Source organism: Triticum urartu, chromosome 2 (assembly GCF_003073215.2).
Source record: "Triticum urartu cultivar G1812 chromosome 2, Tu2.1, whole genome shotgun sequence".
In the NCBI taxonomy this organism is placed as follows: domain Eukaryota; kingdom Viridiplantae; phylum Streptophyta; class Magnoliopsida; order Poales; family Poaceae; genus Triticum; species Triticum urartu.
This window is the reverse complement of record NC_053023.1, coordinates 102113113-102137310: the sequence shown is the minus strand read 5'-3', so window position 1 is coordinate 102137310 and position 24198 is coordinate 102113113. Positions and strand designations below refer to the sequence as shown.

Here is a 24198-nt window from a genome sequence, read left to right as displayed (position 1 = left end):
GCCCAGTTGGGACGATCGGGGACTTTGTTGCATTTGGGGTTGTTCTTTATTTTGATTCCGTAGTCGGACCTTGATTGTATCTGGATGAATGTAATGATATTTATGCTATTGTGTGACGTGACAAGTGTAAGACAACTATGTACCTCTTTTCCTTATTCATTACATGGATTGTGTGAAGATTACCCCACTTGCGACATTGCTTACAATGCGGTTATGCCTCTAAGTCGTGCTTTGACACGTGGGAGATATAGCCGCATCGTGGGCGTTACAAGTTGGTAATCAGAGCCTTCCCCGACTTAGGAGCCCCCTGCTTGATCGAATCGTTGGCGTTGTTGAGTCTAGAAAAATGTTTTGAGTCATTTAGGATTATATATATCGGAGAGTAGGATTCTTTTTACTCCTTAGTCCCTTCATCGCTCTGGTGAGGCATCCTGGCGTAGAGTTTTGACTCTTCTCTTCTCAAATTTCACTAAAAAAATTTAGGATCACGCGGGTATCTTGGAATCGTTCTGATGGTTTTGTGACGAGAACATTGTTCTTGGTGCCTCCTCACATTTAGGGGTTGTGGCAGTGTCCCGGGGAGTTGAGCTCCGAGGTGTTGTCGTCACAATTTTATCATTGCAATTCTGGAATACCTGAGTTTTGCCTACATCAAAAATCTCTTTTATGCAGTTGTTGGTGAGATAACCTCGACGCCACCCAGTACTGGGGTGGGAGTTCGGGAGTATCGCCATAACTCGTATAACGGATGCTTTTCGAAGGTTGAGGTAAATGATTTCCGAAGGTTTCTTGGTTATGTGTTGAAGGATGGATACAGATGGATGTAGGATTTGCTAGCTTTGGGTGAGATATTATGCTTCCCCTGTATCCCCAACACCTGATTGCATAACCGGGAAAATTTCGGGAGTTTCATAGGTGGGAATTCTTGTAGCTCTAGTATTTCTTCCGTGGATACTTGGTTTGTGATTGGGTAATCCTCACCAAGTATTTGTTCATGCCCGTACCTTCTTGTTTTATTCTTCTACCTCTATCTAAGTGGCTTCTCAATTTATGGAAGTGTGACCATTTCAATTGGAATGCATTCGTTCATTTTGTTCGGATGTTAAGACTTTATGTTGCAATTTCGATCCTTTTGATTCAGCTTGAATATATGTCTGTGAAGATGCTAACGGATGTCACCCTCTTCAGGATGGCTCCTCCAACGCGTCAGAATCCTGAACTGCCACCACCACCTCTACCTCCGGAGGCATGGCAAGCTGTGATGGCCGCTACCAATGCCAACACGCAGCTGATCATGCAACTCTTGCAAGAGTGCAACCAAGGGAATCAAGGCCATGGCAACAATCAAAATCAGTTTGCTACACTCAACCAGTTCCTCGCAAACCAGCCAAAGACCTTCAGCAACTGTGTCGAGGCAACAGATGCTGATGATTGGCTCGTGGATATCTACAAGCATTTTGAGTGCAGCAATGTCAGGCCTAAGGACTTTGTCAAGTTTGCCTCGTTCCAACTCAAAGACCAAGCTACAGAATGGTATCAACAATACAAAGATTCCAAAGGAGGTCGTGTGATTACCTGGGATGAATTCCGTCAAGACTTCAAAGCTCACCACATTCCTCAGAGTGTTGTTGAGAGCAAGCGTGAGGAGTTCCGCAATCTGAAGCAAGGCAGCTTGTCTGTTTACCAGTATAACATCATGTTCCAGAAGCTCGCTCGTTTCGCTAAGCAAGACGTCCCTGACGAGAAGAGCATGATTTATCAGTTCAGAGGTGGCCTCAGAGAAGATCTCCAATTAGCTCTTGTGCTTTTTGAACCGCAGAAGTACGATGAGTTCTACAATATGGCACTGAAACAAGAGACTGCTCAACTCAAGTGCGATGCTTCCAACAAGCGAGTCAGAGATGCAACTCCTTCGTCCTCAACTCAAGTGGCAACTAAGCAGCAAAAGTATTGGTTGCCTCCTCCTCCTTCCCGTCAGCCTTATCAGCAGAAGAGCAAATGTGGCAATGGATCTTCCCACCCACCCAACCCAGGCTTTCAGAACAAGGCTTCGTCTCATGATCCAAGATCAAGTGCTCCGTATCACCGTCCGCTCTCGGAGGTCACGTGCAACAAGTGTCAGCAGAAGGGTCACTATGCCAATAAATGCTTCAATCAGAGGCGTCTTCCTCCTCCTCCTGTGAGATCTGCCAGCACCGCAGTGGTCAAGCATAACCCCAAGTTCGCAAAGGTCAACATGATGAACTCAGCTCAGGCAGAGGACTCGTCAGATGTGATTATGGGTAACCTTCCAGTTAACTCTACTCCTGCAAAAGTCCTTTTTGATACTGGTGCATCGCATTGTTTCATGTCAAGATCATTTGTTTCAAAGCATGACTTCGTTTCTGAAATGTTGGGAAAACCTATGGGAGTGGTTTCTCCGGCCAAGTCTATGAGGGCCACCACGATGGTCCCGGATATTTCTATCATGATGGGCGACTTCAAGTTTTTGGCTTCTCCAATGGATCTTGGTAACTCGGATATTGATCTTATTCTCGGAATGGACTGGCTATCTAAGCACAAGGCTCAGCTTGATTGTGCTGCCAGGCAGATTCAATTGACACATTCGTCTGAGGATGTAATCGTCTTTGCTACTCGTGATGATACCATCGGACTATTTTCTCTCAATGAGAAGGGTGAGCTGGATGTCATCTCTCAGATTCCAGTCGTTTGCAAATATCAAGACGTCTTTCCAGAAGAGCTTCCAGGAATGCCTCTGCACCGGCCAGTTGAATTCGTCATCACTCTTGAGCCTGGCACGGAACCTGTTTGCAAACGTCCTTACAAGCTTGGACCTGAAGAGTTGAAGGAGCTGAAGAAACAACTTGATATTCAAGAGCGTATGGGTCTCATCCGACCAAGTTCTTCTCCATGGGGTTGTGGTGTTCTTTTCGTTAAGAAGAAGGATGGAACGGACCGACTTTGTGTCGACTACCGTCCATTGAACAAGAAGAACATAAAGAACAAGTACCCACTTCCCAACATCAATGATCTTTTCGAACAACTCAAAGGTGCTCAAGTATTCTCCAAGCTTGACCCCCGTATGGGCTATCATCAGATTCACATTCGTGAAGAAGATATCCCTAAGATAGCATTCAGAACAAGCTATGGTTCATATGAATACACGGTCATGTCTTTCGGCCTTGTCAACGCCCCTCCAACATTCTCTCGCGTGATGAACTTCATCTTCAACGCCTACACAAATGACTTCGTCTTGGTCTACCTCGATGACATTTTGGTCTTTCCCAAGAACAAGGAGGGTCATGCCAAGCATTTGAGATTGGTGCTGGATAAACTCAGAGAACATCAGTTCTATGCGAAGTTTTCAAAGTGCGAGTTTTGGCTCGATGAGGTTCTCTACCTTGGGCATATCATCTCTGCCAAGGGCATAGCTGTTAATCCTGAGAAGGTGTCTGCAATTGTGAATTGGGAATCGCCTCAGAATGTGAAGCAACTCCGCAGCTTCCGTGGGCTCGCAAGCTATTGTCGAAGGTTCGTTGAGAACTTCTCTAAAATCGCAAAGCCTCTTTCCAACCTCCTGCAGAAGTATGTGAAGTATGTCTGGTCTCCTGAATGTGACATCGCTTTCAACACCCTCAAAGAGAAGTTAGTCACAGCGCTAGTTCTGACTCCTCCTGATGAATCCAAACCGTTCGAGGTCTTCTGTGATGCTTCCCTTCAAGGTCTTGGTGCAGTGTTGATGCAAGAGAAGAAAGTTGTGGCCTATACCTCTTGCCAGTTGAAGCGCAACGAAAAGAACTACCCCACTCATGACCTCGAGTTGGCGGCAGTTGTTCATGCTCTTTTAACATGGAGACATCTCTTGTTGGGAAGAAAAGTGGACATCTTCACTGATTAGAAGAGTCTCAAGTACATCTTCACTCAGCCAAACCTCAACCTCAGGCAGACTCGTTGGGTCGAAATGATTCAAGAGTATAATCCGAGTATTGAATAAACTCCAGGGAAGGCCAATGTAATTGCTGACACATTGAGCAGGAAGGCTTACTGCAACAGTTTGATTCTCAAGCCTTACCTACCAGAGCTTTGTGAAGCTTTCCGCAAACTCAATCTCCAAGTTGTTCCTCAAGGATTCCTTGCCAACCTCCAAGTCTCTCCTACTTTGGAAGATCAGATGCACGAGGCTCAACTTCTTGATGCTATGGTGAAGAAGGTCAAGATTGGGATTGCCAAGAGTCAACCCAAGTACAAGTGCTATCGTCTTGATGACAAGGATACTCTATTCTTCAAGGATCGCATTGTTGTTCCTAAAGGTGACCTTAGTAAAGTCATTATGAACGAGGCTCACAATTCACTCCTCTCTATTCACCCTGGAAGTACAAAGATGTACCAGGACCTCAAGCAGTCGTATTGGTGGACTCGAATGAAGCGCGAGATTGCTCAGTTCGTGAATGAATGTGATGTCTGCAGAAGAGTGAAGGCAGAAAACCAATGACCAGCTGCTCTCCTCCAACCTCTTGCCATTCCAGAATGGAAGTTTGACCATATTGAGATGGACTTCGTGACTGGATTTCCAAAGTCCAAACGTGGCAATGATGCTATCTTTGTTGTCATCGACAAACTCACTAAAGTGGCTCATTTTCTTCCTATCAAAGAATCTATCACAACAGCTCAGTTGGCAGAGCTATATACCTCCAGGATTGTCTCCTTGCACGGCATTCCGCAGATGATATCTTCAGATCGTGGCAGCATCTTCACCTCCAAGTTTTGGGATTCTTTTCAGAAGGCCATGGGCACCAACATTCGCTTCAGCACAGCTTCTCATCCTCAAACTAGTGGCCAAGTCGAGCGAGTCAATCAGATTCTTGAAGATATGCTCAGGGCATGTGTCATTTCTTTCGGTATGAAGTGGGAAGATTGTCTTCCACATGCCGAGTTCTCCTACAACAACAGCTTCCAAGCGAGTTCGGGCAAGGCCCCATTCGAGATTCTGTATGGCAGGAAGTGTCGTACTCCTCTTAACTGGTCAGAGACTGGTGAACGTCAACTTCTTGGCAATAACTTGATCACAGAGGCTGAAGAAATGTGCAAAGTCATTCGTGAAAATCTCAAAGACGTGCAATTGCGCCAGAAGAGTTACTATGATAGCAAACATCGTGACTTGGCTATCGAGATCGGAGACCATGTCTACCTCCGCGTCTCTCCAATGAAAGGTACTCGTCACTTCGGTATCAAAGGGAAGCTTGCCCCGAGATACGTGGGTCCTTTCAAGATCATTGGCAAAAGAGGCGACCTCTCCTATCAACTTGAGCTTCCATCCAACTTTGCAAACGTGCACGACGTGTTTCACGTGTCTCAACTTCGCAAGTGTTTCAAAACTCCTGACCGCACCATCAACTTTGAAGAGATTGATCTCCAAGAAGACTTGTCTTATCATGAGCACCCCGTTGCTATTCTTGAAGAAACTGAGCGCAAGACTCGCAACAAGTCTATCAAATTCCTGAAAGTCAAGTGGTCACATCATTCCGATTGTGAAGCCACCTGGGAACGTGAGGACCACCTCCGTTATGAGTACCCGGAGTTCTTCTAGTCCTTGATCTTGCGACGAGATCCTTTCGTACTGGTGGAGTGTTGTAACACCCCGTATGTAAACTGCCATATTTGTCTTCCAACTCTTGCCATTTCCGGCACTAAGTTATAATATTTCCTCGTTGTCGGGTTTTTTTCTTCATGTGTTTTTGTCTTTATCATGCTTTTCATATCATGTCATCATGTGCATCGCATTGGCATACGTGTTCGTCTCATGCATCCGAGCTTTTTCCCCGTTGTCCGTTTTGCATTCCGGCGCTCCTATGTCCTCCGGTGTCCCTTTCTACCTCTTTTCGTGTGCGGGTATTAAACGTTCTCGGATTGGACCGAGACTTGCCACGCGGCCTTGGTTTACTACCGGTAGACCGCCTGTCAAGTTTCGTACTATTTGGACTTCGTTTGATACTCCAACGGTTAACCGAGGAGCCGAGAAGGCCTCGTGTGTGTTGCAGCCCAACATCCCTCCAAAGTCGCCCAAAACCCACCTAAACCCCCTCCATCATCTAGGTCGTTCGATCACGACCGCGTGGCCGCAAACCGTGCTCAATTTGGAGCCTCCTAGCTCCTCCTACCTATAAAAAGGCACTCCTCCCCCGAAATTCCGGATCCAAACCACCCTAAACCCTAGCCCCGCTCCTCTCCGCACGCCGGACGCCTCGCCGCCGCCGTCCACGCCCAACCAGGGCGTGACACGTGGCCCGGCCGCATCCTCCCACCGTGCGGCCCACTGGAGCCCATCGCGGGCCCTCCCCGGCCCGAAGCCGCGCGCCGCCCAGCTCGCTCCATGCCGCGCCTCCTCGCCGGACAACCACACCGCCCGCCTCCTCTCGCCGTCGCCGACCGCCGTCGTCGACGACCTCCTCGCTCGGTCGCCGCCCCGCCGTCGACTTCCGCCGCCGCGCCGCCGTCCTCGCCGCACCGCTCGGGGCCCGCTCCGGCCACCTCTTCCTCACCCGCCGGCCGCTGCTTTCTTCTTCCCCGACGATTCCGGCGACTCTCCGGCGAGCGTCTCGATCCGCGTGCAAACCCTAGATCTGGATCAGGTTGACTTTTTGCCTCTGTTTCAGTATTTTTATGCATATTTCATCGCATCATAACTCTGCAACCGTGGCTCCGTTTTGGGCATGTAGCATATCAAATTGTTCGTCTCAACGAGTACTTCATTTCATCTCATTGCATCATGTTCATTTGAGTTCATCTTGATGCCCTAAATGTTGTTGCAAGAGTGCTAGTTTATATTAGTTTTAGATTCTTATCAGTAATTGGACTTTTGTCATTTTTTCCATGATTGTTGTGTGCCTCCTATGAACTTGAGCCCTACATGAGTTTTGAAGTATGCCATGCCATATTTACAGGGGTGTATGCCATGTATTTTTGTGATCTCTATGTTGACTAGCACAAGCATGTAAAGTAGCTCTCGTAATGTTGCTGATTTCAGGGACATAGAAATCTTCTAAGTCTTTGCCCTGTCAATATTTTTATGCCATGTATTCATGTTGCTACAGAGTGATCCATGCCTCTTTTGAGCATGATCAGTAAGGATGTTTTGTAGATATTGTGGTGCTCTACCCATCCATGTCTTTGTTTGCAATTATGGTGCACCCTAGCATGACTCAATCGAGCTCTACTTTTGCTATAAAATGTTCCCGGCAGATTGTTTACATGTTAAGCAATTTTTCCAAGGTTGTTGTAGTTGATCCATGCATGCTTTGAGGTTGTTCTTGCCATGTTTAGCTTCTATGCCATGTCTACTTGTTGGGGGTATGCTTAGTTTGTCATGCAATGCCTTGTGATGAGTGCATTGAGCTCGTAAACATGCCTACTTAATATCTGTTTTGCCATGTTCCAGTTTTCTACTAAGTCTGAATCTGTTAACGAAAGTGGCTATGTTCACATGGTTGCGATTGTATTTTCTGATCCCTTTTGTCTTACGGAAAAACTAACACCCACACGCGTGGGCGTTTGCAGATCGCCCACACGCCTCCATCACCACTCATTTTGCCACGTATGAATAGATGACATCAGCAGAAATCTTTTTTGTTTTCGGCTTAAAAATGTTTTGTCTCCTAAATAAAAAAGCAAACTAAAAATCCATTTTCACCATTAAATCCGTCTCGACGAGATCTTCAAAACTAGACCCCATGTTGATATGTTTTGATGAATATTTTTTTTGCCTAGAAGTTGCCATGATATTTACACTATAGTTGCCATAGTGCTTAAACTAAAGTGGCCATGTGGCATTTTTAGTTTGTAGATTATGGCAATTTTAGTTTTTCGATGATGGCAATTCCAGTACTTTGACCATGAAAATATTTTTTATTGAACCATGGCAATTTTAAGTGCATGTATCATGGCAATTTTAGTTTATGGTGCATGGCAAGTCTAGTTTCTTAATCTCCATTTTATAATATGTTAAATTTACTTTTAAATGTAAAAGATAATAGTTGAAACATATCATGGCAACTTCAGTGTAAATATCATGGCAATTCATGTGCAATAGACATGGCAACTTTTAACCCAAATTTTTTTGCCAAAATATATCAATATGAGATCTAGTTTTGAAGATCTTGTCGCGAGGGATTTAATGGTGAAAATGGATCTTCAATCAGATTTTTCATTTAAGAGATAAAACATTTAAAAAACTGAAAATCCAAAAAGATTCTCGCATGCATGCATTCGATGACGTGGCAATCTATTTGCATTAGAGACGTGTGGTGCATCTCCTTTCCTGCCACACGTGTGGCAGTTATCGACGTCCTTGGCTTATGGTCAGTAAGGGACTTTTGTTGTATGCTTTGAGTAGCTTCATGCCTATGTTCCTGTAGCATGTTGTTATCTTGCTCTAAACGTTCCTTCCTGATGTTAAATTCCTGGCATGTTGTTATTTTCACTAAGTCTGTAACCTGATATCTTTTGCACTTTTGCCATGCTTGTTTGAACCTGCTATTGAGTGAATTAGCCATAGCTCAGTGTTCATTTTTTGTCAAGCATCTTGAGTGGATCACTGCCATGTATTTTGTTGTTATGTTGGAGTGTAGTAGCTTGTTGTTCTTGATGCATTTAGATGGCCTCGTACTGTTAATCGCAGATCGGTGTCATATTTGTTTTGCTTGTCATTTGCAAACCGTGCATCCGATTCCGGTGATCTTTATATCGATTTCGACCAAAATCAACTCATCATTCCAGTGGCACTCTTGGTTTTCCAAGTTGAGGCCAGGTTCAATTTTCCTTTCCGAAACATGCATATGCATCGCATATCGCATCCCGCATATCATGACATGTTTTGCATCATGTTGTTTGTGCATTGAACGTGGTTGATTGTGTCTCCCTTTGCTTGTGTTCTTGCTTGGGTAGAGCCGGGAGACGATTACGTGATCGAGGAACCTGTTGAGTATGCTTACAAGGATCAAGCTAACGTCAACTCAGAGAACTTTGCAGGCAAGATGACCATACCCTCGAAATCACTTCTATCTTTGCTTGCTAGATGCTCGCTCTATTGCTATGTCTATGCTTCGATACCTACCACTTGCTTATCATGCCTCCCATATTGCCATGTCAAACCTCTAACCCACCTTGTCCTAGCAAACCGTTGTTTGGCTATGTTACCGCTTTGCTCAGCCCCTTTTATAGTGTTGTTAGTTGCAGGTGAAGATTGGAGTTTGTTCCTTGTTGGAACATGTTTATTGTTGGGATATCATTATATTATCTTGTCTATTTTAATGCATCTATACACTTGGTAAAGGGTGGAAGGCTCAGCCTTATGCCTGGTGTTTTGTTCCACTCTTGCCGCCCAAGTTTCCGTCATACCGGTGTTATGTTCCTTGATTTTGCGTTCCTTATACGGTTGGGTTATAATGGGAACCCCTTGACAGTTTGCCTTGAATAAAACTCCTCCAGCATGGCCCAACCTTGGTTTTACCATTCGCCACCTAGCCTTTTCCCTTGGGTTTCGCGGACTCAAGGGTCATCTTTATTTTAAACCCCCGGGCATGTGCTCCTCTAAGTGTTGGTCCAACCTAGAGCACCGTGCGGGGCCGTCCCTTGGCAACTTGGGTTACGTTGGCTCCCGTACGCTTAGCTTATCTGGTGTGCCCTGAGAACGAGATATGTGCAGCTCCTATCGGGATTTGTCGGCACAGCGGGTGGTCTTGCTGGACTTGCTTTACCATTGTCGAGATGTCTTGTAACCGGGATTCCGAGTCTGATCATATTGTATTGGGAGAAGGAATATCCTTCGTTGACCGTGAGACATTGTGATGGGCTAAGTTGGGACACCCCTGCAGGGATTTGAACTTTCGAAAGCCGTGCCCGCGGTTATGGGCAGATAGGAATTTGTTAATGTCCGGTTGTAGAAAACCTTAAACTTAACTTAATTAAAATGAATCAACAGAGTGTGTGGCCGTGATGGTCTCTTTTCGGCGGAGTCCGGGAAGAGAACACGGTCTCGTGTTATGCTTGAACGTAGGTTGTTCTAGGATCACTTCTTGATCATAGTTTATCGATCGTGCCTTTGCCTTCTCTTCTCGCTCTCTTTTGCGTATGTTAGCCACCATATATGCTAGTGCTTGTTGTAGCTCCACCTCATACCTTTTATCTACCTATAAGCTTAAATAGTCTTGATCGCGAGGGTGTGAGATTGCTGGGTCCCCGTGACTCACAGATTACTTCCAAAACCAGATGCAGGGGCCGATGATACCGCTCCAGGAGATTCGACTGAGCTTAAGTGGGAGTTCGATGAGGACTCAGGACGATACTATGTTTCCTTTCCAGACAATCAGTAGTGGTGTCCAGTTGGGACGATCGGGGACTTTGTTGCATTTGGGGTTGTTCTTTATCTTGGTTCCGTAGTCAGACCTTGATTGTATCTGGACGAATGTAATGATATTTATGCTATTGTGTGACGTGGCGAGGGTAAGCCAACTATGTACCTCTTTTCCTTATTCATTACATGGGTAGTGTGAAGATTACCCCACTTGCGACATTGCTTACAATGTGGTTATGCCTCTAAGTCGTGCTTTGACACGTGGGAGATATAGCGGCATCATGGGCGTTACAAACTAGCCACTGACCGCTAGTGTGCTTGGCCATCTTCCCTATCTCCACGGAATAATATTGCCTGCATCATGTTGAGCCAAAATAGCACAGTCAACATGAGCAAAATAGTATGAATAGCTTAATTTAGCAATTGGACCTCGCACCTTTTATTTTCTTTGGCGAACAGAAGGCGCGCAACACCTATGGAGTCACGGTGCTTCGACCTCACATGTGTAGAACTGTAGCTTTCGTTTGAGGTCACCGCTCCAACATATTGACCTCTGCTAATATGGTAGATGCAGTGTTATTCTGTGCAGAGAAACTAAGAGGCGAAACTTCACTCCGAAGTCGGTGTTGCTCTCCGGTTGGGCCTGATTGATGCATGTGGGTCGAAACGCTAGTGATAGCTCTGATACCAAATTCCACCTTGGCGAGTATTCTTCACCACCTCGGATTCATCCATGCGTCAAACCTCCATGTACGTTGGATTTGAGATACGCCATGAGCACCGCTGCTACTCACATACTCCATGTGACTCCACCTACAACTACAGTCCCTTCTTATCATATTCACAGTCTACACTCGAGCAGAGAATTAAGTTTCTCATTACTCTACTTTGTGCTCCTAACTTCCGGAGTATCCGCTCAACGCCATCACACACCGACCACTATCTGCGTGAAAATGAACAACTCGCATATTGGACGTCACATATAAGAGTTACCCGAACTCAACATCACCACTCTTTCTTGACCGCCTTTCTGAAATTTGAAGGAATTTCACCGTCGCCCTGTGTCACCCTGAGTCAAATTCGCAGTTGTCTCATCCTTTTTCCCGGATACCCTTTGACATGTCCCACAACTATAGCACTCCGCCTCCTTCTATCTTGTCATCCGCACTTTGCCATGTGCACCCAACACCACAGAATATACGGCCATGTACTCTCTCTATTTTGACAATTTCAGACTTTCCATCACTTTCTCAGATTCTCTGGTCAACTTCTGTCCATCAACCGGCACCGATAGACCCAGTCACCAACTTGAATCTGGTACTCGTCAACAATGCTTTAGCACCCCCTGCACACTTTGTCTGACCACATGTCCGACAACCAGTGCATTGGCCTGTCGCTGTGTCCCGTGCTTACCGCACGCCTCGCCGCTATCATCGCGTCGAGCCTCTGCTGTCCTGGTCGAGTCTCCGGGGTAGCTAGCCCACACTGTCTCAACCCCCACTGCAGAGAACCACCGATCATCACCTACCGATGCCAAGTATCACGTCTCCATCAGACCATTGGTACCCAGTCCGATCCACGCGTCTCTCGCTATCCCGCTGAAATAGGCTTCGACTCTCCGAATTCTTACGCCGTAGCCCCTCCATCAGCACAGAGTGAAAGTCGTCCATCAGACTCCAGCTCCACCTTCAACATGACTCCATGTAGCTGCGCTATGCTGCCCTGCGCCCTGTCGACTTCAAGCTCTCTTGTGTGCACCATATTGAATCAACCTCGCGCTATAGTCTGTTGAAGCCGGACAAGCCCTAAGGCCTGCACCACGTGTTTCCACGCCTTAGAAGTCGGCCACCATCAGCATCACGCTCCTATGTCGTTGTCGCTGAAATCACCACCGTCTTCTGCTTTGACCAACATCCCCGTCGATCCATCAGACTATCCAGTTCGACCCAGCCAAATTATCCGACTGCAATCATGCTCCACCCTGCGTCGTGTTCGCCCGCAAATCTCCGTGCATTGCTTGACACCCTGTGTCTGCATGATCCTGACGACACACTTGTCTGCGCGCTCCGTTGCCTGTCCACACGCTCCAAACCATCTGATCAAACCAACCTAGCAAAACTTCCATGCAAACTTGAACAGACAAATCCCATGTTTGCAAATTATCTTACCCATGTTTGATATATTAACTTCTCTGTGCACCCAGTAGAAAATCAGATCGGAATGATCCATCCCAACTACTCCCGTGCACATGCGTTGGACCTAGCAACTCCTCTTTTTTTTAAACCAAAGAAATCTCACATCTGACCATCCTTGAGCATAGCAACGCACATCTCAATCCCGGCAAACGCACGCATGCCACGCTTGCACACCAGGCCTTCTTCAGCCATTCGGCTCCTCAGGCCTTGGCTGCACCTGGGCCTTAGGCTAGGCACGCTTGGCCTCTCGCTCACATGCCGCATGGAGCCACCAGCGCATCGTGCAACGATGCACTCAGTCGCCGCATGCCCTAGCGCTGCTGGTCCTCGTCTCCAGCGCGATACCAGCCGCCACTACACGCCACCAGTGCTGTTTCCGATCTTGCCGAGTATCGCACTGCTACGCCAACTGGATCACCTCTAAATCAATTTCGGCAACCTCAAATCGAACCTTGCTTTGATACCACTTGTTACGCAATCCCGAGTCCGCTATCACAAGCGTTCCGACCCACATGCGTCAACCAGGCCCAACCGGAGAGCAACACCGACTTATGAGAAGCCTTGGGCCCTCTCCCCCCAAAAGACTAGCCTGTTAGGAGGGGATACCCTGCCCTTATAAATCGTGTTCTTCCTTCTCCCACAATCGATGTGGGACTAAACCCAACACAGGGGATCGTGGGAGTTGTTCACTGGTGCGGTGAGGCTTAGAGGGATGGCCAGGGTGGCGGACACGGCGGTGGGGGGAGGTCGAGGGGAGGGCAGGGTGGCGATAGCCGCCGGCCACGGGTGGCGGAGGCGGACGGTTAGGGATGGATCGGAGGGAGGTTGCACGATTGAAGGAACAAGGTGAACATGCGGTTGGAGGAGGAAGGGGATGTGGCCGTTCATCCCCGATCCAGATGGCTGGCAGGACCAAGATGCAAATTTATTTTCAGGTATCTTATGGATAGAAGGTCCCAGAAAAACACATTCATCATCTACAATGAAATGAAAATACAAGGAATATAAGTTCAAAAAAATACAAGGAATATAAATACTACTCCCTCCGTTTCTAAATATTTGTCTTTCTAGAGATTTCAAATGGTCATCACATACGGATGTATATGGACATATTTTAGAATGTAGATTCACTCATTTTGCTCCGTATGTAGTCACCATTTGAAACCTCTAGAAAGACAAATATTTAGGAACGGAGGGAGTAGTCGACGTCACTGAGCACACGCACCAACTCTTCCAAATCAATGTGCGAGGTTCCACCCTCCGCCACCACGGTGGCCGCCTTCCGGCCGAGCTCCACCGCATGCTTTCTCACGGACTCCCCCTCCTTTGTGACAGCTGCAGCGATGACGCTCGCCATCTTTCCAGCGTCTGGCACGGCGTCGGCACCCTCTGCCACCGGCACCGCCACGCCTGCCTCCGCAAGCACCGACGCGTTGATGAACTGGTCGGCGCCCATCGGCCACGTGAGCATTGCCACGCCGGCCGCGGTCGCCTCGAGCACCGAGTTCCACCCGCAGTGCGTGAGGAACCACCCCACGGCGCGGTGGCGCAGGATCTCCACTTGCGGCGCCCACCCGCGGATTGCCATGCCCCGTGACGCCGCCGTGGCTGCGGCCTCGAACCCCTCCGGCACGACGGTGCCGCTCCTCACCGCCCAGACGAAAGCCACCGAGCCAGCGCTAGAGCGCCGGCCACGCACGCCGCCTGCGCCGGTGACAGCGCCTGCTGCGACCCGAAGCAGACGTACACGACGGAGCCGTCGTCGAACCCGTCCAACCACGCGGTCACCTTCACCGGGGCCATCGCTGGCTTCCCGCCATGTTCGTCGCAGTTGCGCACGTCGTCCGACAGCGCGCCCACCGCGAACACCCACTTCGCCATCAGGTCGGGGAGCGGGCGCTCCACGTAGGCCGCCTCGAGCGTCACGAACAAGTTTGCCACGAAGCACGAGCTCTCTATATTCCATAGGAAGATCCGCCGGATCGTCTCTGACACCTCGTCGCCGGGCACATGCACCCTGAACATCTACGGCAGGCTGCGCCAAGGGAAGCTAGACGAGTCGGGCGCCTCCAAGAAGGTGACAGTCTCGTCGGCGTCGTCGAGGCGGAGCCTCGTCGGCATGCGTCACCAGAGGGAGTGCGTCGTGGCGAGGTAGTGAACGTTGGCACACGAGAAGGCCACGTGCGGCACGCCGAGCTCCTCGATGAGCGGGAGTGTCCACCCCATGAACAGGTCGGAGACGATGGCCGTCACGCCGCGGGGCTGGGACTTGCACCAGGAGAGGAGAGGCGCGGAGAGGGCCGCCAGGGAGGCCATGAACGGGCGGAAGAGATCGGCCGGGAGGTCCTTGGTGTTCTCGCCGCACCCGGCCGGGAGGAACGGCGAGGAAGGGAAAGGCAGAATGACGGTGGCGACTGACGGGAACGCTGCGAGGAATGTCGCGAGGAGCGGGACGTTGCCTGCCGTGACGGTGACGGTGAGCGCGAGGCCCCGTGCGGTGAGCAGCGCCGCGAGGTCGAGGAGAGGCAGCATGTGACCATGCGCCGGGTAAGGGACAACAAGCACGTGTGGCTTGCCGTCGCCATTGCCAACGCCGTTGCTTGCGCTTGCCTGTGGTGCGGCGTATATGGACGACGGCATGGCGACGGGCAGGTGCGAGAATTCAGAACAAAGAACAGAAGAAGAGATCTGCATGCTAAATAGAAGAGTTCGCATGCATGACTCGTGAGAGCATCTCCAACAGGCGCCGAACGTGCCGCGCGCAAAAAACTGCTTTGCCGCGCGCCGGTCGCCTTGTTTGGCGCGGTGCGCAGTGCTGGCTCCAGCAGCCGCGCTAAAAAGTAGGGTGCGCGACTGTCGCACAAACAACATATGCATTCCAAAATAGAAGCAAAAAGATCAAACACAAACAAAAATAAATCAAAATAAATAGTTCAATTTCATTATTACAACTCAAACAAACAGTTTATTGTTTAATACAACAAATAGTGCAATAAACATAACAAATAGTTTAACAATACAATATTGAACACATAAATCATGATACTCTTTGTCGTTCATTCCATGCCCACCACTCCTCAATTAGATCCTTCTGAAGATCATTATGCGATGCGGGACGTCGAATGGCATGATAGGAGGCAACAAAATGGGCCACCCTTTCAGTCCTCCGTCGCACTTGCACGGGATGTCCCAAGAGGTCATACTGAGAGTAGTCTACATCTTGGCCACGCTCATTCTCGATGATCATGTTATGCATGATCACACAAGCGTGCATGATGTACCAAAGCATTTTCTGATCCCAAAATCTAGCCGGTCCTCTCACAATAGCAAATTGGGCTTGCAAAATCCCAAAAGCTCTCTCCACATCTTTTCTAGCCGCCGCCTGAGCATTGTGGAAATCAAGATTTTTCTTACCTTCTGGCTTTTTCAACGGCTTGACAAAGGTTTGCCACTTTGGATAGATGCCATCCGCTAGATAATAGCCATAGTTGTATGTACGGCCATTTGCTACAAACTGCACCGGTGGCAACTCACGATTTGCAATCTTATTCATCAGTGGTGACCGGTTGACAACATTGATGTCGTTCAAAGATCCAGGCATTCCAAAGAATGCATGCCAAATCCAAGTCTCTTGATCGGCCACCGCTTCAAGGATTATAGTGGAACCCTTTTTTTGGCCGTGGAATTGCCCATGCCATGCCTTTGGACAATTCTTCCAACTCCAATGCATGCAATCTATTGAGCCAAGCATGCCAGGAAAGCCGCGAGCTTTGTTCATCGCCAATAGCCTTGAGGCGTCTTCAGCATTGGGAGATCTCAAATACTCCTCGCCAAACACTTGCACAATTCCGACTGTGAAGCGCTTGACACACATGATGGCTTGGCTCTCACCCATAGCCAAGTGATCATCAACTAGGTCAGCCGGTATACCGTATGCCAACATACGCAAAGCGGCTGTCACCTTCTGAAAGGTGCTATGCCCAAGCTCTCTGGCGACATTCCTCCTTTGCTGAAAAAAGCGGTCATGGCTCGCTAGTTTCTCTGCAATGCGCCTGAACAACTCGGTGCTCATCCTAAATCGGCGACGAAAATATGACTCGGGGTATGTGGGATTCTCCGCAAAATAATGTCTGATCAATCTGTTGTGGGCATCGATCATATCCCTCCAAATTTTCTGCCGACCATAACCGAACAACCGTGCTTCGGTTTTTTATTGATATGCATAGCTAGGGTCATTGCAAGATCCTCCTCCACTTCCATATCAAATTCTTCTTCAGAAGAATCATACGATGAACTCATCTACAATGTTCAATACTATGATATAAAAACTACAATCAACATGCACGAAATTCATGACTTTTGAGCAATACATACCTTCTTGGCATTTTGTCGAACACCTTGCGGGCGCCGAGTGGCAGCAAGCGCGCGGGCACTGTTCGTCGGAGGACGGACGCGCGTGAGGGGCGCCGGGACTAGAGGGGGGCTGGAGAAGCCACGGCGGGGCGGGGATAGGCCGGGGAAGCGCCGGAACGGTCGCCGGGTGGCGCGGTCGGCGGCGGCGGCGCGGCTGGATGGGGGTGGGAGTTGCGAGCGAGCGCGCGAGAGTCCGGCGCGCGGGAGCGGGCGCGGCAAATAAGCGGTGCGTGATTGAGTTTCGGCCCGTGCGCTGAACTACATATGCCGCGTGCACTGTTTTTGCGCGCCCGCTGGAGCAACTATACCGGTTGCGCGTGCGCTAAAACGGGCAATTTTGCGGCACGGCGCTAGTTTGGCGCAGCTGTTGGAGATGCTCTGAGTCTGATGCTGATCATCATCTTTCTTTTGAATTGTTATTCTTTTTTTTTAAAATCCACTCTATTCATCAACGGTCAAAGTAGTACGAAGAACACCTTCTTAAATTTTGTAATGCGAACGAATCTGTGATTGGATAGTTAGAGCATCTTCAAAGCGGACCCGCAAACCACCCACATCCGTCCAAATCGCATTGTCTAGACCAGTGAAGTCATCTAACGCCGGTATGTATTGGTCCGCGTCGCGGTCCGGACGTGTTTTCTCCTAAACCGTCGACAAACATGGGAAGCTTTGCGGGAGTCCGGACACCAAACACATAGGACTCCAACACCCCCGGCCCACCCAAAACCCTTCTCGGACCACGCGCCTTCATCCTTCTTGTTTTCTCTTCTTCCTTCCTTCTCTCTTGCCTTCGCCGCCGCTTCACTACCCCGGCCACCACGTCACACCTCTACCGAAACTCTACGTCTTCTTCACCTCTAGCGTTTCAGCAGGGTTCCACCCCGCTTCTCCTCCGTCGTTGTTCAACCTCTATTCTCTGAACGCCCCGCCTGGTACCATCCGCTACTGTTATACTCACCATGCTCGGCAACTGTTCGATGAATCGTTGGAGCTAAAAATAGTTTTCCCTTCTTTCTAGCAATGGATTTCGATTTGGAGTACATATACAAACAGTATGTTGAGTCGTCTGACGGCTCATTGGACGAGGAGGAGTACTTGGATGAGACGGTGATGATGCAGGCGGTCCTTAAAGACGCGGAGCGTGCAGAAGAGTATGTTCTTAGTTTCAAGGGCTCGATAAAGGGTCATCGAGTGCTCAACCGCAACAGAGCGCGTGGCCATTTTGACACCGATGGCCGACTACTTTGCCCCCGACGCACTCTTCGGCTCTTCGCTGACCATTTTCGCCGGCCTTTTAGGATGTGCAAGGCTGTCTTCGACCGTTTGTACCATGGCGTCTGGTCCTGTGATGACTACTTCATCCTGAAGAAGGACGTCATGGGAACGATTGGGTTCGCCAGTTACTAGAAGTGCACGGACACACTCTGGATGCTTGCATATGGCACGGCCGCTGATTCATGTGACGAGTACCTACGGATGTCTGAGAGCACGAGATGTCATGGTCAGGTTTTCCATGGTCATGTTTGCAACTGTAGTGATCGAGGTGTTCAGACCTTGGTACCTAAGAGAACCACCTCTGATGAGGACATGACTACTGCTACCTCTTGAGCATTGCGTTGGATTTCCTTGAAGAGGAAAGGATGATGCAGCAAAGTAGCGTAAGTATTTCCCTCAGTTTTTAAGAACTAAGGTATCAATCCAGTAGGAGGCTACGTGTGAGTCCCTCGTACCCGCACAAAACAAATAACTCCTCGCAACCAACGTGATAAGGGGTTGTCAATCCCTTCACGGTCACTTACGAGAGTGAGATCTGATAGATATGATAGGATAATATTTTTGGTATTTTTTTGATAAAGATGTAAAGTAAAATAAAAGCAAAGTAAAAAGCAAAGGAAATAACTAAGTATTGAAAGATTAATATGATGAAGATAGACCCGGGGGCCATAGGTTTCACTAGTGGCTTCTCTCAAGAGCATAAGTATTTTACGGTGGGTGAATGAATTACTGTTGAGCAATTGACAGAATTGAGCATAGTTATGAGAATATCTAGGTATGATCATGTATATAGGCATCACGTCCGAGACAAGTAGACCGACTCCTACCTGCATCTACTACTATTACTCCACTTATCGACCGCTATCCAGCATGCATCTAGAGTATTAAGTTCATGAAAACAGAGTAATGCCTTAAGCAAGATGACATGATGTAGAGGGACAAATTCATGCAATATGATAAAAAAACCATCTTGTTATCCTCGATGGCAACAATACAATACGTGCCTTGCTGCTCCTACTGTCACTGGGAAAGGACACCGCAAGATTGAACCCAAAGCTAAGCACTTCTCCCATTGCAAGAAAGATCAATCTAGTAGGCTAAACCAAACTGATAATTCAAAGAGACTTGCAAAGATAACCAATCATACATAAAATAATTCAGAGAAGATTCAAATATTGATCATAGATAATCTTGATCATAAACCCACAATTCATCGGTCTCAACAAACACACCGCAAAAAGAAGATTACATCGAATAGATCTCCACAAGAGAGGGGGAGAACATTGTATTGAGATCCAAAAAGAGAGAAGAAGCCATCTAGCTAATAACTATGGACCCGAAGGTCTGAGGTAAACTACTCACACTTCATCGGAGAGGCTATGGTGTTGATGTAGAAGCCCTCCGTGATGGATGCCCCTCCGGCGAAGCTCCGGAACAGGCCCCAAGATGGGATCTCGTGGATACAGAAGGTTGCAGCGGTGGAATTAGGTTTTTGGCTCCGTATCTGATCGTTTGGGGGTACGTAGGTATATATAGGAGGAAGGAGTACGTCGGTGGAGCAACAGGGGGCCCACGAGGGTGGAGGGCGCGCTTGGGGGGGGGGGGGTAGGCGCGCCCCCTACCTCTTGGATTCCTCCTTTATTTCTTGATGTAGGGTCCAAGTCTCCTGGATCATGTTCGTTCCGAAAATCACGTTCCCAAGGTTTCATTCCGTTTGGACTCCGTTTGATATTCCTTTTCTGCGGAACTCTGAAATAGGCAAAAAAACAGCAATTCTGGGCTGGGCCTCCGGTTAATAGGTTAGTCCCAAAAATAATATAAAAGTGGATAATAAAGCCCAATAATGTCCAAAACAGTAGATAATATAGCATGGAGCAATCAAAATTTATAGATACGTTGGAGACGTATCAACTACCTTGGATACGACCAAAAAATTTGCATACATGTATATTTGTGAGGTGATTTCTAATGCAAACTATGCAATAATTTATTTATGTCATTCAGGACAAAAATACTTCACAAACTTTTGTGTCATGTCTAATTGCAGGTGTATGGGTCATTTGTACACTCCACATATGAAGATAAGGGAAAAAGAGAAGTTTATGTGTTGTTAAAAAAGTTCTCTCACGTCACTTTTGGGCCAAGAGAAGATAGAGTCCAAGTCTCTCACATTCTGGATTCAGATCCGGACTTCACAGACATACCTGACTCAAAACGCCAACAACTTTTTCATACGGACTCCGAATTGGGTGATTATTTTTTTGTTTGAACGTAGATTTTGTGCTCTTTCCAACACAATTGGATTCGCCTTTAAATTCGTCCGGAGCGTTGAGTTATGGACGAAACAATCTGACGTTGCAGCAGAATCCGAGTCAAATTACAAGCCCAAAGGTGTTGCACCACCTCCACTTGGGCACATGAGCCTTGTACGACCTAGGATTAGTTTTAGGCTGCCTTGGGACGTCCTCCCACCTCCTTGGCCGCCACCCCTTGCTCCTATATAAGTAGATCCATCTAGTAGATTTTTCCTTGGGATTTGTTTAGTTAAAAGTTAGCCATTGCAACTTCATGTAGTTCGTTTGTGTCCAACGACCAGACCAAGACCGCTTACGGATCCCCACCATTATCAATACTTCATATATATTCCCAATATTCAGATTGCTTTATCATATTCTTGCTCGTTCTTCGATTGCTTGCAGGAATAGACCTTCATCGTCAGGCTGACCGTGCTTCCAGCATTGTCAGTAACCTCAGGAGATTGGTTTAGCGATTGCTAAGGCGCGACGTCTTGCACGTTTGTAGTCGGATCGTCAAATTCGTCTCCACCAAATTGATAGTTATCATCTCATCGAAAGATCGGGACACCCTCGCCTCTATCAAGCGGTATCTGTTTTCAGGTTGCTCGGTGAGAATTTCAGTTTTTCCTAGATTAGATTTATTTTCTTACCTATTGTCCAAGAAAAAGCCACAAAAAAAGTTAGATCTATTCATCCTTTGTCCAAGCCAGTCTGAGCCTTTGCAATTTTCTTTTCATTGCTTGCATAGTTGAATTATCGGTTGCATAATTGTGTCGAGTTGCTCGTCTTAGTATCTAGTTTGTTTAGAGTTTTGAGTTCTGTTCACATTAGTCACGCCACCGCTGCATTATTATCCCTTCCGCTGTCCACCACCCATCCATCAATTTCCACCACGTGCTACCCATTGTTCATTGTCACAATCATAGTTGAGATCGTTCACATCTTTGCTTGATCCAATCTGCGTCTTATCTAGTTTGTTTTGGAAAGAGGGAGAGAAAAAAAAAGAGAAAAAAAAAGTAAAAAAAGTGTGAGTAAAAGAAAGAGAAGAAAAAAACAAAATTCGGATCTATTTAGACTCAATCTCGTAGTTGAATTCGGATTGGAATCTGTTTTGTGCACTGTTCAGAAAAACAGGCATAACTTCCTCATACGAAGTCCGTTTTGGCTTCGCAAGCACTTAAATGAAAGCTAGCGACAAGCCGCATCTAAATAGTTGCAGAAGCTTATTCAATATTTGACACCTCAAAATCATCTTCTAAATAGGTATTTTTGCTCTCCGAAGTGCATGAACATAGCTTACTCTAGTTTTTCATGCCAGTTTTCGAATTTTTTGACTCCTCATATCAACTCGGAATTGAGTGATTCTTTTTGCATTTCAAAGCTTGAGCTAGTGCAAATCTTGAGAAAAATTATCAAAAAATTGGCACAAACTTTTCCAGAAAAAAGTTTGAGAGAAAGTTGTTGTATATCCTGCTTGCCAGTTGTTTTTTATAATTATCTTTACTGTTGTTGTGATCTTCACTTATATCTTGTTGTATAGAGTGATAACCCAGAAGTATAGGGGATCGCAACAGTTTTCGAGGGTAGAGTATTCAACCCAAATTTATTGATTCGACATAAGGGGAGCCAAAGAATATTCTCAAGTATTAGCAGCTGAGTTGTCAATTCAACCACACCTGGAAACTTAATATCTGCAGCAAAGTATTTAGTAGCAAAGTAATATGATAGTACTGGTAACGGTGGCAAAAGGTAACCGTAGTAAAAGTAATGTTTTTGGTATTTTGTAGTGATGATAGCAATAGCAACGGAAAAGTAAATAAGCGAAGAACAATATATGGAAACTCGTAGGCAATGGATCAGTGATGGAGAATTATGCCGGATGCGGTTCATCATGTAACAGTCATAACCTAGGGTGACACAGAACTAGCTCCAGTTCATTGATATAATGTAGGCATGTATTCCGAATATAGTCATACGTGCTTATGAAAAAGAACTTGCATGACATCTTTTGTCCTACCCTCCCGTGGCAGCGGGGTCCTTACGCAAACTAAGGGATATTAAGGCCTCCTTTTAATAGAGTACCGGAACAAAGCATTAACACATAGTGAATACATGAACTCCTCAAACTACGGTCATCACCGGTAAGTATCGCGATTATTGTCACTTCGGGGTTAACGGATCATAACACATAATAGGTGACTATAGACTTGCAAGATAGGATCAAGAACTGTCATATATTGATGAAAACATAATAGGTTCAGATCTGAAATCATAGCACTCGGCCCTAGTGATAAGCATTAAGCATAGCAAAGTCATAGCAACATCAATCTCAGAACATAGTGGATACTAGGGATCAAACCCTAACAAAACTAACTCGATTACATGATAGATCTCATCCAACCCATCACCGTCCAGCAAGCCTACTGTAGCGACCTGACCCGAATGGATCAAGTCTCTGTGCTTAAGTGTCATCCCTGGATCGGTATGCTGACACACACAGTACTCGAAGGATTTATAACAGAGGTAAATCACATGTATAAAGTAACGTAAATACTATTACCTCAATCCATATAGCGGAAGCAACAAGGTTGTGGATTCCCATCAACACCAACGGCAAAGTTGAGTGTAGAAATCGTAACCCTAACGTATCACTTACTTGTCGTAAGATAATCCTGCAACATGAGACGTTGCAGCCCAAAACGGGTCAGTACATTGAATGTACTGGCAAATTCACACCATAGAGAACGATGGATAAAGGCTATCACTACATGCATATTTGGCTGGTGGAAAAGCTCTATGGTTATAAGGTTTTTACGTAAAGCCAATTTTTCCCTACTACAAAGGAATAAGATTAATTACAATCATGGTGGTTGTTAAACATTGAGAATGGTTGACAGCATTCTCAATCCCAATTAAGTAACATCATTAAAACCCAACAATATTCATTTAAAGTAACGTGATGAGATCAACAGGATAATCCAAGAACTAGATACTCAAGATGTCCATAACCGGGGACACGGCTAATCATGATTAGTTTGTACACTCTGCAGAGGTTTGCGCACTTTTCCCCACAAGACTCGATCGCCTCCGTTTGGTTTCTCGCACTACATGGTGTTTGAGAAGACGGATGACCGAGACACAGTCTTTCAGAAGCGCTAGCACCTTACATGTGGGTAGACCGTACCACCTACAACCCCTACATCTGCTAGTCTACCCGTAAGAGTTCGCACGACTTAGTCAACTATGCCAGAGCCCATAATGGCTTGTGGCTGCACACGGAAGTTTCTAGTATGAATAATCTCATGATCCCTTTGAGCCTGGGTGGCGGTCCAAAATAAAACAGGCAAGTCCTGATAGACATCATGTGCCTCAATCCACCCAGATGTGTGTTTAAGTTGCCACCTTAGATAAACCATTAAAAATTATCAACTCACATCTGTCATGGATATCACTCACCCAATCCACGTCTACTAGCATAGCATGGCATAATAAGCAAACGTAGAAGTAACTCCCAAAGGTTTCATAATAATACAGGTGATAGGTACTACCTCATCTACCTCCCATCCCACAATTTAATTAGATCCTAATCATGCAATGTGTGAGGATTGATCTAATGCAATAAAACTGGGTTGTAGAAAAGGGTATGATCAAAGTGTGAACTTGCCTGCAA

The 24198-nt window shown here is 46.9% G+C and overlaps 1 protein-coding gene across 1 annotated transcript; it reads right to left on the bottom strand.

Annotated features, from left to right (window-relative positions):
* Positions 1–13726: 13726 nt before the first annotated feature.
* On the bottom strand, positions 13727–15183 carry LOC125535280 (UDP-glycosyltransferase 89B2-like). The gene is made up of 3 exons (XM_048698339.1): positions 14672–15183; positions 14379–14560; positions 13727–14331 (listed from the first exon to the last, which is right to left on the bottom strand). Exons 1-3 carry the CDS (start codon positions 15181–15183, stop codon positions 13727–13729), a joined length of 1299 nt encoding a protein of 432 aa, XP_048554296.1.
* Between the last annotated feature and the right edge of the window lie 9015 nt (positions 15184–24198).